The 16,708-nt window shown below is 41.5% G+C and overlaps 2 protein-coding genes across 2 annotated transcripts in view; both read left to right on the forward strand.

Moving 5' to 3' along the window:
* Positions 1-205: 205 nt before the first annotated feature.
* LOC310813545 (uncharacterized protein) lies at positions 206-16,618 on the forward strand (the record flags this gene model as incomplete). The annotated part of the gene is made up of 20 exons (XM_083682603.1): positions 206-332; positions 895-975; positions 1,207-1,300; positions 4,843-5,002; positions 6,262-6,389; positions 6,564-6,637; positions 6,838-7,017; positions 7,255-7,448; positions 8,115-8,233; positions 9,052-9,158; positions 9,649-9,789; positions 10,687-10,853; positions 11,120-11,253; positions 11,481-11,611; positions 11,772-11,942; positions 12,384-12,592; positions 12,978-13,108; positions 13,265-13,385; positions 13,623-16,315; positions 16,482-16,618. The coding sequence occupies exons 2-20, from the start codon at positions 907-909 to the stop codon at positions 16,616-16,618; spliced, it is 5,160 nt and encodes a 1,719-aa protein (XP_083538729.1). The 5' UTR covers positions 206-332; positions 895-906.
* The window catches only part of abca12 (ATP-binding cassette, sub-family A (ABC1), member 12), a 50,292-nt gene continuing 50,162 nt past the window's right edge, over positions 16,579-16,708 (forward strand). Inside the window, exon 1 of the mRNA XM_083681969.1 lies at positions 16,579-16,602. The gene's annotated coding sequence lies outside the window, so the exon portion shown is untranslated. The remainder of the gene's footprint in view (positions 16,603-16,708) is intronic.

Consider the following 16,708-nt stretch of genomic DNA (forward strand, 5'->3'; position numbering starts at 1 on the left):
GGTATCGCTGCTTTACGCGCGCCAGTGCGCACGCAGACGAGCGAACACAAACGAGATAATCAGGTTGCGTCCCCCTTTCGCTTGTCTTAGACAGCAGCCAAGGAAGATTACTGTAGCAGCTTCCAGGGTGATCTGAGTGAATTGGATTCAGTCAAAAACTCGCGATTTGTACTTGGATTGATATCACCTGTGGAATTTATATTTATTTGTTTTGTGTGATTTTAACTCATGGAGAGCATCATCTGCTAGGAATCCCCTAGTAAGATGCTGTCATTACAATTTGTTGATCGAATCCGATAGCGGCCACTTTCTCCTGGAAGAATAAACAGACGGTATGTAATGTAAATGTACATTTTGTAATTTAGGAGGAATGTTTATACCGATCTAACTATATTCAGAATTCAATTAGCTCGAGAACGAATTGATAGACAAATCAAGTTGGCGTAATTGTTGTAGGCACTTCAACCCAGGGTATACTTTTTCAATTCAGTACACTGGTGTCTGGTGTATCGTTTTGAGGCTCAGAGACTATAAATCAATATCTTTATCAATTGTAGGTTAGTAGGTTATGTTGTATCCTATTGTCTCGAACAAAGAATTCCATTTTGATAGGCTAAGCAAATTGGCTTCATCCATTAAAGCGCTTTAACTGTAATTGTCACGTTTTACCCTAAACAATGGGATATTTATTGCTACATGGACATTTGTAAATAATGTGTTATTGAATCCTGTGCAATACAAGAAACTGTCTCCATACAGTGACACTCTTTAGGCATACACGTTTTATCACAAGTAGGCTACACACTGGATAATGATTTATTCACATCCTTGTCATAAATATCAATAAATATCAGTTGATGAATGTGTCCTTTACACTTATTCTCTTCTCCCTAGCTTCCTCCACCTATGGCTTCATTTTTCCATCAATTGCGACTTTTACTCTGGAAAAATGTCCTTGGTATCATCAGACAACCGGTAAGTAAAAGACAACCATTCTATCGGTTTGTTGTTAAAGCTGTCCCAATTCTGGTCATACAGAGGTAGAAGTTCAACTGGTTTAAAATTAGAGGGGCTTATACAATGAACAGAAACCATAACACCCTACTCGAAGAGCTGGTTTCCCAGACCCATTTTAGAGATGTAGTTCTGAAAATTGTCTTACAGTGTCTGACTCATGGAATTGTATGTGATTTGTTCTGTCTCAAGCGTTGGTCTCTGGCCCTCCTCATCTGGCCATTGGTCATCTTCATCATCTTGGCCATCACCCGCTCCCAGTTCCCCCCAAAGATGACGAACACATGTAAGTAAAGGAGAGTCCATACATTTTGTTTTCTATAGAGGGAAAGTTGTACTGACTAACAATTGACTCGTATGGCTTTTTGTTTGCCCTTCCTGTCTCTTTCTCTCTCTCTGTCTCTCTCTCTGTCTCTCTCTATATATATGACCTTTAATACTCAATATGAATGTACAGTAGATGATTAAGCCTCCAACTTTTGTTGCTGAGATCTTTTGAAATTTTGGAATACAATAGATGCGTGTATATCATTACCTCTACCTTCCCTTCAAAAGTCCCTAGAGAAAAACACTTGAGGTTTCCCTCCCTACATTTTGTGTTGAGAAACATTTTGTGCTGAGAAATTTTTACAGAAGTTCACACTATCCACCTTAGGGATAACACATTATTCTTCTACTTAGAGTTAGATAATTACCCTGATACAATCATGACCTTTGTGTCTGGATATGGTAACATGACAGTCATGTGAATTGACACCACTGCCACACCTTAGTCCTGGTTACCTCAGTGGACATACCAAAGTAGACAATCTGAGAGAAGTGCGTTGGCGTAGAGAGGTCTTTCATCACATTTAAAAAAAAGTTAAGATGTTTAAAAACTCCAGGTTTTAGTCACACACACACACAGACACACACAAACACACACTCCTGGAAAATGGCACTCCATCAAGTCCCATGCTATATTCTAAGATTATACTACACACATTTTACTGGTGTGGCATAGCCAAGTTATTATCAAAGATATGAATGTCAGAACAGTAGCCTATGTTTTTAGAATGAGTATACATATTTGATTTCATACAAAATGTATTAATCACAAATCCATATTCCCTATTCTATCTCAGTATTTGGAATGGGATACGCTTTGTCATGTTTTCGTATAAGCTGTGTTGACCATGTGAGTGTAGGTTCAGGAACCTGTAAGGTGGGACCTGATTAATCACATTTCATGATAGCGGTGCTTTGAAACATTGTTGGCTTAGCAGTCATTTCACAATGAGAAGAAAAAGATTATTTGTTTTTGATGGAATGTACGTACACAATACTGAATACTCACAGAGACACAGAACAGTTATTGGAACTAACCATGAGTTTGACTGGCTCGATCCCAGACGACGCTGTTGTCGTTTTTTTATTTCCATCATTACTTTCATTTATCAGTTATGTGTTGATATTAAAGAATGATAATTTGTCAAAAGGGTAATATTTGACGATATTATTTAATAATATTTAACCCAAATAACTTATTGGGTCAATCCTGAACAGGGAATTCATTTATTTATTTAGGATTTGCACACAGACAATAACAAATGAAAGACAAAATGAAAAGAAAAGTCCAATTGTGCAGGAGAGGTTAGGAAAACCAGTCGGGCTTGTTGAGACGCCTCCCCTAAAAAGTAGCAGAATAAAAAAATAAAAAAATGTGTATAAAAAAATGTATATAAGAATAAAATGAAAGAATGAAAATGTTATGGTATTGTTTAGTCTAAAATGCATTGTGAGACAGAAGTTAAAAATGTTAATGAAAACAAAAACAATTTGATTAAATGGAAATAAAGAAATATGAAAGACATCAATTGAAAAGGAATATTAAGATAGTTGCTCCAAGAGATATATCTTTATGGGGGTTTTTTAATCGATAAATACTAGTGCATGTTTTAAGATGATCTGGGAGGCTGCTCCAGAAAAACAGACCTTTTTAAATCATTGAGAATTGACCTTTACAAGTTCTGAAATAGGCAGTATGGAGATTAGAGGAGGATCTTGTAATTGTGAACATGTTTGTTGAACTGAAACGTCTTGTAAAAGACTCTTTTTGAAGTTGAAAACAAATTGGCAGATCTGATATTAAGTTGAGCTTTGGGCTACTGGAAAAAAGACAAATGCCCAATTCGCATGCCTCTAATACAAAAAAGAGTGCGCTTTTCAACAAAGAAATCACCAGTTAAATGTAGCCAGTAAAGCTTAGATTTGTTGGTTTGTTTGATAGAATACTTGCAGTCGTGAGGCTGCGAAGCATCACACACATAACGTCAACGTGAAGACATGTTTTACTCTCCTAGCTTGTCAGTCTGTTCTGCATTGACAAATGCTAACTAGGATCCTTGGGACGGCCCAAAAAAAACAAACGTACACTAGGGTTTATTTACTCTCTAATTTCCTTGCTTATACACTCACAAACACTTTATTAAGGACACTATACTAATCCTGGGTAGGGCAAGGCAAGGCAAGTTTATTTATATAGCACATTTCATACATAGAGGCAATTCAAGGTGCTTTACATCAAATAGATAAAAAGGAAAGAGCATAAAAGACATAAAAAAGAATAAAAGTCAGAGTGCACTTTAGAGACAGAGTGCAATTATTAGCAGCAATTTAGTTTCAATTAAAGGCAAAGGCGAACATAAAGGTTTTTAGCCCATTTTTGAAAGTAGCCAGAGTTGGGGCTGATCTAAGATCTTCCAGAAGTTTATTCCAGCTATGTGTAGCATAATAACTGAATGCTGTTTTTCCATGTTTTGTTTTAATCCTAGGAACAGTTAGTAGACCGGTCCCTGATGACCTAAGAAGTCTAGAGGGTTCATTAGTGTGGAAGCAAGTCAGCGATGTATTTTGGCCCTAAACCATTAAGTGATTTATAGACAAGTAATAGTATTTTGAAGTCAATGCTATAACATACTGGTAGCCAATGCAGAGAACTGGTTTAATATGTTCAGCTTTCTTAGTCCTTGTTAGAACTCTAGCAGCAGCATTCTGAATGAGTTGTCTCAGTGCTTTTTTGGGAAGGCCTGAGAAAAGGGTACAGTAGTCTACCCTACTGGAAATGAAAGCGTGAATTCGTTTTTTTAGGTCTTGTTTGGCCATGTATCCTCCAATTCTTGCTATATTTTTAAGATGATAATAGGCCGATTTTATTATAGACTTTATGTGGGTGTTTATGTGGGAGTCAATAATAACACCCAGATTTCTGACTTGGTATTTAGACTTCAAATAAAGGGAATCCCTTTGCTCTCAAAACATCATTATCACGGTGGAAGTAGCCATTAGAAGATGGGTAAATTGTGGCCATGAAGGGATGCACATGGTCAGCAACAATACTCAAATAGGCTGTGGCATTCGATGATTGATTGGTATTAATGGGCCCAAAGTGTGCCAAGAAAACATTCCCCACACCATTACACCACCTCCACCATGAGAAGGTGTACAGGTGTTCCTAATAAAGTGTTCGGTGAGTGTATGTTTCATACTGTAAAAGGTAATTTCAGGGCAAAAATATCTATTTACAGATATCTGTATTTACAGATTTGATGACATAATTAGTTAGTGTGTAATATTGTCATTGTTTTAGTTCATAGGCTACAGCAATCCTATTTAAAAAATGTAGAATCGTTGCAATAGCAGATAGTTGTGTTTGTAAGAGCTCCTTATTTTTCCCCAGTTAATGATAAGAATATAGCAGTTATCTTCCAGTTACATTTTGCTTCATCTTGAAGACAGTCATAATTGTAAGTTAATGGCAGTTCCTGTATCTTTGCTTGTGTTTTCCAGGCTATGTGGGCCCAAGGAACCTTCCAAGCACAGGCTTCTTCCCCTTCCTCCAGACCCTCATGTGCAACACTGACAGCAAATGCCACAACAAATCCCGTCTGGTGGGCCAGGGAGTGTATATGTCGAAAAATGCACCCTGGGGAGAAAAAGAAACTAAGAGGTAGTTGTCACCAATCTCTGTACTCTCCTGCCTCTGTGGCTCACACACCTTTCATAGGTGGATCAAGTTGTTTTCACTGGCCTAGCCAAATGATTAGTATGGTTATAATTTATGGAAACATAACACAGTTATACCATTAAAATGTGTCCTTCAACATGCACCACTTACTAAGTGGACAAAACAACACTGGACAAGCAACAGTTGTAGGACAAATTTGTGTATTTTCACTTCCCCCATTTCGTCAATTGTGATCCTGTATTTAATCAGGTGATAATTGTTTGCGTAAAACCATAAGTGCTCTTCACATGTTCATGTGGGTTGGGAATCAATGGCCACAGAGGGGAGACACACCTGCAGCACTGCTGCATCATTTGGGAGATGATTAGTTGCTTGGAAAATTACCTCCAGAGAAGACTGTCACGCTAGCCTCCGACAATTGGCCACAATCTGTGGAATGTTCTTGACTGATTTTAACCCATAGACTCCAGGTACACGGTGGTGACAAAGAGAATTAAAAAAGACGCAGTATATCGATCATTTACAGTATACATATTGTGTCATAACTCAAACTAATTCAATATATGTGCTTGAATATTGTATGGTCTACCCTGTTTATTGTACCCTGTTTATTTCTGTGCTGTATGTAGTTAGTTATGTATAAAACTGTTACTCATCAGTTAGAGAGAGTCAAGAAAGAGTATTCAACATCATATATTTAAACACCTGCCATTTCAAAAGAAAGTTGTCAAAGTGTTTTAACAATTTGCCATGGAGCAAAGTCAGTATTATGGAATGCTTTGTGCTGAATACAGTGCCCCTAGCAAATCCACCATTCCTTTCAGGAATCAGCTGTGACTCATGTGTTGTGCCCTCCGTCTTTGTTGGTTAAATCTCTTTATTGTCATTGAGTGTGAGCACGGCTTTCCATGACAGTGCTGTGATTAGGAAAACCTGTTTCTGTAACCCTTACCCTTGTGTTGACTGATTGCTGTTGTGTTATATCACCCTTGTCTTCCACGTCCTTGTTTGGTTATTTCCTCAACTTATATGAGTCATTGTCGCTGTCCTTGAGCTTTTTGTTGAAATGTCATGTTGATTTTTTTTGTTGTGCCAAGACTGTACAGAAGGAAGGTACTGTATGCATGACGAAGGTATTTTTGGAAGGTGCCTATTTAAGCTGCCCTCTCTCTGATCTAACCCCCTCCCCCACCCCCACCTCCCCTCCACCTCTTCCTCCCTCCCATTTCCATGTGTCACAGCTTATACCTCCTGCCCAATGGCCCTCCCTTACTGACCAACATCATGAATGGTGGTACTGTCCGTTCAATGCTGGCCAAGGACACTGATGACCACCCTGGGATTATGGAGCTATGGGACAAGATTATCAGTATGTCCCCCTCATTATCAGGAACATCTAAAAGCGTGTGGATTATGAACTCTTGATATATTGATTATTTGTATACCCTTGAATGTTAAAGATACTGTACATGTGACAGTTTTAATTAACCATAATGGCACTGGTGTCATTAAAAGTGTGTTATTATTATTTTATTTTTTTAAGATTCAACGTACCCAGGGAAACCAAACAACATGTCACTCATGGACAGCTTCAATAACACCTTACTGGCAGATCAGGTACAGCAAAAGCAAACAATATACATTTCAATAAACAATACACACAATCAATAATATGAACCCCATAAATCTATCAGTGACTATGTTTGCAAAGTACGTTTTATTGAGATACTGAGCAATTAAATAGACAATGAAGCACTTTTAGTCATTTAGATAATCAATTCACCTCACCTTTTGTTCAATAATGTCACCTTGTGCAGGAGACTCTAACTGCTATGCTGGAGTCGGTGAGCATGCTAAAGAAGTTCCTTTGCACCTTCGCCCTGACTGTCCGGAACGTATCCTCCCAGTCCTCCATCGACCCCCTCACCTACGGCCTGGTCACCTTCTGCAAATCCAACGACACCCTGCTAGAGGTCTCCCTGCTCACCATCAACCAGGTATGTGTGGGGAATGAGATGGCCTTGGATCATGCAATGTCTAATGAATAGAGATAAGTGTTTAGATATTTCAGTACATTTAAAGTACATTTTCATGGGAGCTGAAAATGTACAGAATGATATTGAACATTTCAGCTAGGTATGACATTGGTATGACAATCTTGCATGATGTATAAGCAAATGTAAACAAGTAGTATGATGTTTGATTCTGAGCTGGCGTATGCTTTTGGTCCTCAGGTTCTGACGGAGCTTATGCTGAGCAACCCTGCGGACGCCATGACGATGGCAGGGCAGGTGGTGGTGTTGTTTGACTGGCTGCAGCAGGAGACCCACCTGTGGGAGGGCCTACTGGGCCTGCCCCAACTCTTCATGTCCACCAGCCTGGACCAGACACTGGATGAGGGACAGACTCTACTGACCAACATAGAGAGGTACTGAACTCTGGGCCAGTTTAAGAAGAGAGAGAGAGTTCATTAGAATGGGTAGTTGTTATGGAAAGAGAGAGAGAGATATTTGAGTTACGAGTTATGAGTTACCTAATAGTGGGAGGCGCTGAAGTTATGCTATTTAATCTGGTTCTTTATTAACTGGTTTTTATCTTGTGGAATGTGAGCAGCAATAAGAACATATCTGTCATGCATGTCTTTTGGAATGGTAAAATTTAGGTAAGGGTATTAAATTAGATTAGATTCAACTTTATTGTCATTTTGCAGAGTGCAAGTACAGAGACAACGAAATGCAGTTTAACCAGAAGTGCAAAAAAGCAGAAAAGTGCAGTGTGAACAGTATATACAGGTAGTGCAGTATATGAGCAGTATAGTAGTGCAGTATAGTATAAGTAGTGCAGTGTAAGCAGTATATGAATTAGCAGTAGCATTATAAGCAGAATAAATAGGATGCAGTATGAACAGTGTAAGCAGCATATGAGCTGTATAGGCAATGCAGTCTAGCAGTATATATGTATTAAAAGTAACATTAGAGTAAATAGCAGAATAAACATGGAATGCCGTATGAACAGTATAAACAGGTATGTACAGTATGTACAAATATGTGCAGTGTATTAACAGTATAATACAAACTTTCCCTCATCTCTGCAGTACTATGAATGCTATCCAGAAGAGTTTCCCAGGGGCTAATCTTCCAGTCTCCTTGGTGAACCCAGCTATTGTGGGAGGCATCAACCTGCTTCAGTACATCCGTAAATGGCCTGGCAGAGGTACACTACATATGTCTGGAGCTAAACCAGTTGTACTGTACACATCTTATCAATGTGAATCACTACCCACCTCCTTCTCTCTCACTTCTCAGAATCACAACTGTGTTTATTGGTTTGTATTTGTAATGACTCCCTCTATCGATACACTGTATATCCTGTCCATACCATCTCTAATTACCTCCTCAGGCACCAAATGTTAATTTGCATCTAGTTAATCTGTCTTTGATTTGTTGATGCATTAATTCACTTTGAAAGAATCAAGCTGTGTGCTCCATGCATTTGCATTTTCTAATTGCATTACTCACTCAGACCTTACACACCTAGGCCCACAGCAGTAAGCTTTTCCCTAAGGTAAAACCTCCAGCTAAAGCACAATAATGTTTACCATGCTATGATGTAATGATGTAATAATGATAATTTATTACATTTAGAAAGCGCTTTTCATTATACAAGAATTGTATAAAGTGCATAAAATGAATATATATATATATATATATATATATATATATATATATATATATATATATATATATATATATATATATATATATATATATATGCTATATATAGTATAATAATATATATAATACATATAGCTTTTGTTTTGTTTATATATAATCATACGAGCAGCAATCAAAGCATTTTAAAGCCCCAACTGTCTGAACAGCCCTTAGATTGTCAGGAAGACAGTTCCAAAGGCGTGGTGCGAAGGAAAAGGCACGGTCCCCCATTGTGCATGGCCTGGTTCTAGATCATCAGATCTTTAGATCAGGGCCACTTGTATCTGAAATCTTACTTTGACTTTTGATCCTGCTCAGATGTCTACATCTCTCTTGCCGATGTTGTCACGGTGCCTAACAACACCGCCGCATTGAGCTTGGAAGTCAAAGTGATTTTGCAGCAGGTCAGGATCCCACTAGACAAGGTAAGCTCCGGTGGCCCAAATCTTATCTCTCTACATCTCTGAATACAGTAGAGAAATCCACCTATTGCCTGTATTACATTTATACATTTACATTACATTTATGGCATTTAGCAGACGCCTTTATCCAAAGCAACTTAACAAATACATTTGTCTAAGTAAGTGAATCATCTATCCATCAGTCATCATAAGAAAAAGTAATCTATGCTAGGACCAGGGGCCATTGGCAGTCATAATGCTAGAAGAGCATTTTTTTTTTTTTTTTTGAGGTTCAGTTACGTAGCCTGAAGAGATGGGTCTTCAATGTACGATAGATAGGTAGTGACTCCGCAGTCATGACAGCAGTGGGAAGCTCGTTCCACCAGGACAGTGAAAAGCTATAACCGCCTGGCACCACCAGACATAGTACTAAATGGCTTAATTGCTAAATTGACTAATCAAGGTAATTAGAATTTGATATTGCATACTACAACTTGACTCTTTATACATTTAGGCTGCAGGGCTGACAATGGACAGAGCATCCCTTCGCTCCTATGTATGTGACAACAGCAGCAACCCTGTTACTGCAGCATGTAATACAGGGACCATTGACATGCTGCTGGGGTGGATCAGCCTAGACAAGGTGGCCGAACAGGTATGTAATGACTAGCGTGACCAAATGTAATATGTTGTGGCATCAGTGCAGACATAAGCACATGACAATAACAATAGAGGATGGTGGTAGGTGGTGTCTTTGTTGTTCCCTGAAGATAATGAAAAACCTTTTCTTTTTTTTTATCACTCTGTTGTTCATTGTCTACCCTCACCCCATTCATAGTGGGGTGAGGCATTCATAGTACTGCAGAGATGAGGGAAAGTTGGTATAATACACTCAGTAAAAACTGTATTTTTCCATTACCTAAATGCATTCCAAAAGACATGCATGACAGCTAATAACCAGTTCATAAAGAACCAGATTAAATACCATAACTATTCAATAACTCATAACTTGTAAATCAAATCTTTCTCTCATCTCTCTCTCTCTCTCTCTCTCTCTCTCTCTCTCTCTCTCTCTCTCTCTCTCTCTCTCTGTGGTATCCCCCTCTTCATACACACACAGTAATGCACGCACAGAGACTCAGAGGCCTAAACATTCATAACGGTTACCTTGGAAACATGTTAGCCATAACAAGAAACAGTGCAGTGGGGACTGATGATATAAGTCTCACGGCAGTATGGACAGAACCCCAGAGAACACCAATTATCCCTAACTACTACGCTAGGAAGGGGATGATAATTACCAATCAGAGCCAGTTAACTAAACCCCTCATCTGTGTACTCACTCACTGTACTTTTCATAATGATATCATCTTTGGATGATAGGCTGACTGTTTGCTCACTGATGGGCTAATCTGGTCACTGATGATGAAAAAGCTTACAAAATGTCATCCGTCTTAGGCAGCAGGAGACAGTGGAGTGGTGGAGATTGTGAGATTGAGCTGCGCTGGTTGATAGTAGCCCACCTCTTTCCTTATGTTTGTCCCATCCACAGGCCTTCCTGTCCTGGAGTCAGGATGCTGCCCCAGGTGATGTGGCCTTCATTAAAGGGTTGCTGCACAGCCTGCTGGGAGTGTATGCGCCCGGGGGCCTGGAAAACTCTATCAACACCAGGTCCCAGCGTAGCAGTGACTCACAGCCTCAGAATGTGGGGGAAGAACTGTGAGGATGATTACTGTTTTTTTCAATACAATACTGCTGATAGCTAAATGCCAAGTGAATTTTGAATTGCTTTATTTGACCTTTGATAAGTGGTGGACTTATTCGGTCATGGTGGTGATAATAGGACTCTTGCTTGATCCTTAACCACCTGACATATTGTACATCTAAGACTTTATCTGAGTTTTACAAATACAAGACAAATACAGATTATCTAGTACAGAAGCACAATATCTCTCTTGGGTCACTCCTGGGTTCTGTATTGGTAGGTTCCTGAGTGTGGGCTCAGTAGCGCTGGAGCTTCTGAAGGGCCTTCCTGACTTGGACAACTACATTCACACCTTCCTCATGGGCAGCCATACCTCCATGCAGCTGGCCACTCAGACCATGGACACTCTAGAGGGTATGTGTGCATAGTTCAATACAATTATACCCAATACAACTTTGTTTATCCCCTCAGGGACAATTGAGGAAGCATTGGCAGATTACAAACAATAATCCTCCACAATACAGGACACACAGACATCATATCCCTCAACCTCAATGAACTGAGGGACACATGAGACCTCAGTTGTTTATTGAAAAATTGTCTAATTACATTCCACTTGTGTTCACCCCCCTGAAACACAGAAATGATGGGTAAGGTGTTGACGGACGCCAATTTCGTCCAGAAGACCTTCCTCTCGTTGATGTCCAACCAGTCTATGGCTGACCTATGGGCTGGCCGGGTCATAGACTCCACAGTGGAGATGATGATGAAGGTGAGTGGACTGGCATGAGTTTTTATGACTTTGTTGATTCCCAGGGAGCAATTACAATTGGATTGTCAAACCACAAGCCATTGCGTACATGAAAGCATTGTAGCATATAAAGCTTATACTGTATATTCGCTGACATGGACTCCATCTTGATTTCCAACAGGTTCTTATGACTAAGGGTCCATTGGAGTGTGGTGAGCTCCTAGGCCCATGGTCTTGGCTCTCATCCCTCAGCTCTATGGACCCTAAACTATGGACAGCACTTTTCTGTCCAGGGAATGGCTCTGTTCTGCAGGATGCCATGTTGGCAGAGTGGGCGCCTGTGGCTCAGAAGGTAATTTCAGAGCCGCTGAACAGAATATCAGTAAACTGACAACAGACAACCCAAAACTCCATGCAAAGTCCATGCAGGCCAAATCCACTTACAATTATTCAAGTGGATGGAAATGACAAACAGAAATAGGAAGATTCTGGATTCTGTTTATAGTAAACAATTCACACAGACTTTGTCATACGATACTGTATGTGGGCTTATTCCGATCACCTTGACAATGCATAGGACGTGAATACTGTTTTGAGATAAATGCGGTAGACAAACCAACTTTCTGCCATTTTGAGTAGTGATTGCTTGAAATAATTGCTTGAAATGCTCATTCATTGTAGTCTTTATATAAGGAAGCCATCAGGTATGTTCAGTGTTATACAGTATTCTATTTCTATTTCTAAGTGTATTTCATACTTTTTTCATTTTGTCATGTTATTGTGTATCCCCTAGGTAATGCAGCTTATGGGTGTGGTCCAGGGGGGAGAAACCTTCAATGTCACCCTTCCCATGATCCTGGCTGAGTGGCGCCAGCTGTCTGGCACCTCCCTGCACTTTGGAGCCTTCCTAGAGAGGTTTCTCTCTGGGCTAAACGTGGGCTACCTCGTGGGCTGGGTCCCAGAGAATGTCACTGTCAACTGGCCAGATATCTTCATGACTATGTTAGTTTTGTTTTTTTCAGAAATTAAAAATGTGCATATCCTATTGTCTCAGCTGCTGAAAAAAAAGAAAAGAAAAAAAAGGGAATGTCTGCAAGTCCTGTGATGCTCCCACTGTGATTAATAAGAAATGGAAAAATAAGATTAGTTTTGCAGTACATACAGAATTATCTGAATGGATGGAGAAGAGATGCTGTAATATGATGTGTGTGGTGTGTACATATGGTATAAGGTACTCTACCACCAAAGTAGCGTTACCAGTATAGAAATGTACTTCATTCAGGACGGTGAATCAGTATAGAGGACAATATCCTGTACATGCACATGGTTCTGTCATCTGTTGTGTGGTTTCTTCAATAATTTTCATTTCTGTTGATGTTCCTCTCAGGGGTGTGAGAGCATATGGGACTATAGGCACACAGCTACAGAAGAGCGCCCTGTGGCCCTCTATGGAAACATCCTTCCACATCGCCTACTGGATCATGACTTACCAACCCAATGTCACTGCACCACCAAATTGTGAGTCACAAATACTGCTCACACAAAAACAGACCTTTTTTTGCATCAGTCTAATTGCTCTTTTGTCATTGATGCTGAATGGTAGCACTGTAACAGAATTACATCATGACTGCCAGACTGTCCGTGAGTTTTTATATACTGCATGTTTCATCTTAGGCACTGTGGATCCTACCACGTTTCTCCCTCTCTGCAACACTGGCTTTACCTGGGAGAAGTTCATTCAAACCACCGCTGATCTGATGCAGGAGTTCTCAGCCAACCCTGCAGCCTTACTGAGGTAACCTGATAGGTGACATTGTTAGAGGGGATTTATATAGATGTTAAAACTACAGTATGAGTATAGATTAATTCGGGTTGATTCATTTATTTTTGCACACATATTATGTTATGTATATTGTTTAAACATTGCTTTAATTGGATATTTACTAATATGATTTTCAAAATGATCATGTTACAATACATTAAATTCATAAGATGTTTGATTTAAACAATATATTGTTTTTCTACTCCACAGGTGTGTAGAAGGGTCTTTGGCTCTCCTACAAGGCATCTACAGAGACTTCTACATAGGCACAGTCATGAAGTATCTCAACTCCCCAGGGATGTTGCCAGGTGACGGCTCTATACCAAGCTTCCTTAGCAACCTGATCCACCAGCTGGACACAGACATCCAGCTCATATCCAACCTCATGTCTCTGGATCAGTTTTTTAACCCCCAGCTCTCCCTCTCCCTCCTGGGAAACATGCTGGATGCCCTCGGCCTGAAGCCATTGGAGGCCCTGTGGACTCAAGACTCCCCCAACGCCTCCTCTGTGCTGTCCCTCGCCCTGGAGGTGGCCAAGAACACCCAGCACCTGCTGATTGGGCTGCCTGTCAACCACACTGGCCCGTCATTGGCTGGGCTGGATGCCCTGGTGATGAAGTGGCTGTCTCTGGAGGGGAATGTAACCCTGCCTCTGTCTCTCAGTATGGGAGACATCCTGCTCACCTACTCTGGCTCTCTAAATGCAACAGACCTGGCCTTCCTCAGACAGCTCCTGCAGCCCTTCACCAACCAGAGCTCAGCAGCCATTACTGACACAGTCCTACGGTCCATGGAGCTGCTGAAGCAGGTGCTTGAAGCCCCCAACGGTGACCCCACAGCTCTGCTCCTTGGCTACGTGCGTCAGCTGCAGGAGTTCCTAGCCTCTGCCCTACAGCTACGTAGATACAAGCAGCTCCTGCTGCCCAGCGGGAACCTGAACACAGCCCAGGTCACTGACCTACACCTGGCTGTGGTGGACATCCTCCAGCTACTCTCACCTGCCTCCCTCCAGCAGCTCAGCCAGGCTGGGAAGCAAGCTGCAGTGGGGGCTTTACTACAGAAATTTGGTGCCCTCCTACCTCCAGAGCTCCAGCAGCGCTTCCTTGGCCTGGTCAACCACACACAGGCCCTGGTAGGGGGCTTGATGTCTTGCGCAACATCTGGCCAGGACTGCACAGCTCCAGTTTTACAGAATCTGCAGGTCTTGTCTCAGGCTGTTGAAGCTATGCTAGCAGCCAGTGGGGATATCACCATTACCCTGGGCCCAGCTAACCCCAACCTCATTGGCCAGGAGTCCATGACTGTGACAGCCAATCTTCTCTATCTGCTCCTATCCTGGACAGAAGCCAGCAACATGTCCACCTCCCCAGAGGCTTTAATGAAGACTGTCATCCAGACCCTGAACTTTCTCCAACAGGTCACGGCTACTCCTAACATCAGCATATCCGACCTCCAGGAGGCTCTGCAACAATCCAACATTACGCTTGGGGAGTTGAACAGCATCGCAACTTTAGTGGGAGCAGCAAATGCACGTGAACTTCTGGCTAACGTCATGGGCATCATTAACATCCAACAGTGCTTAGAGCCCCAGCCTATGAACATCTCAGCCCAGATGGGCCTCACCGATTCCAACCAGGCCCAATGTGCATTCAAACTGATTAACAGGGTCACTGCTTTTTTCCAGGCCTTGCCCATGCCTCCAGGCAACCAGTCAAATTACACAGCGCTTATCTCCCTCATCCCAATTCTAGTTAACCACTCTGTTAGCATTGGTTTAGCATCTACCTCTGGCCCAGACCAACTTACACCAACCATGCAGGCTCTCACAAGCACCTTGACCAATATCAGAGAGAACCTCCAGCATCTCAACCTAACGTCTATGGAGATGATCAGTAATGAGCTCCATGTGGTGGAGGGTTTGCTCAAACTGGCCTCCTCTGGACAGTATCTCTTCAACATCAACTCCACTTTGCTAGAACAACCACAATACGCACAAAAGGTGTATCTCGAGATCATTCAGTGGCATTTGAATAATATTGAGAATGTGACTAACACAAGCTCTTTTTCAAATCTTTTGGCCCCCCTCTTCTGCATGACAGAGATGCAATTGGCAATCCAGCTCGCTCAGGTTGATTTTAGTATATCTGTGTCTAATCAGGTCGAGTACTTGATCAGAAGTATCCACCACCCCATAAATGGGACAGATGTAACTAAAATCGGACATTCAATCATCCAGATACTCAAAGGTCAAATGGAGCTAATAAAGGTCAACATTGAGCTTCAGAATGACTACTATGAGTCCATGGCCCTCCCGTTATTGAACACCAGCCTGCTGAATGAGGTTGATGCCCAGGTCAGAAGGTACCTCAACCTCACCCAGGATTGGATGAGAGATCCTCGTGTGACCTCAGTTATCACCAGCATGCTCCAATGGAACACAAGTTTGATGAACATCACCACCCCAGGAATGGACATGCGCCAGCTGCTCCAGACCATGGCCCCTCTCCTCACTGCCAACCAGCAGGCCTACCTCTCACTCATCGACCACATCTACCAGTCTCTCAACCAGGCTCTACTGGTGGCCAGCCAACCAGGTGGCCTACAAAGTGACCCCTTCACTGAAGCCATCTTGGAGGCAGCCAGGACAATCATGAGTAACCTTACTGTAGTGACAGGATCCCTGCCAGCATCTGTAAGTGAAGATATCCTGGGAATGCTGCAGGACTCTCTCCACCTGATCCTCAGGGCTGAGATGGCCGAAACACAAGCCTATAATGTCACCCTGGGCATCCTCAGGAGAGGGGAGGGCATCATCAAAGGCCTGCTCCCTCAGATGGAAACATACTTCCACATCCCCTACTGGATCATGACTTACCAACCCAATGTCACTGCACCACCAAACTGTGAGTCACAAATACTGCTCAAACAAAAACAAACCTAACTAGAAGTTTTTTTGCATCAGTCTAATTGCTTTTTTGTCATTGATGCTGAATGCTAGCACTGTAACAGAATTACATCATGACTGCCAGACTGTCCGTGAGTTTTTATATACTGCATGTATCATCTTAGGCACTGTGGATCCTACCACGTTTCTCCCTCTCTGCAACACTGGCTTTACCTGGGAGAAGTTCAGTCAAACCACAGCTGACCTGATGCAGGAGTTCTCAGCCAACCCTGCAGCCTTACTGAGGTATCCTGATAGGTGACATTGTTAGAGGGGATTTATATAGATGTTAAAACTACAGTATGAGTATAGATTAATTCGGGTTGATTCATTTATTTTTGCACACATATTA

The sequence above is a fragment of the Argentina silus genome (genome assembly GCF_951799395.1).
Source record: "Argentina silus genome assembly, chromosome: 12".
Lineage (NCBI taxonomy): Eukaryota > Metazoa > Chordata > Actinopteri > Argentiniformes > Argentinidae > Argentina > Argentina silus.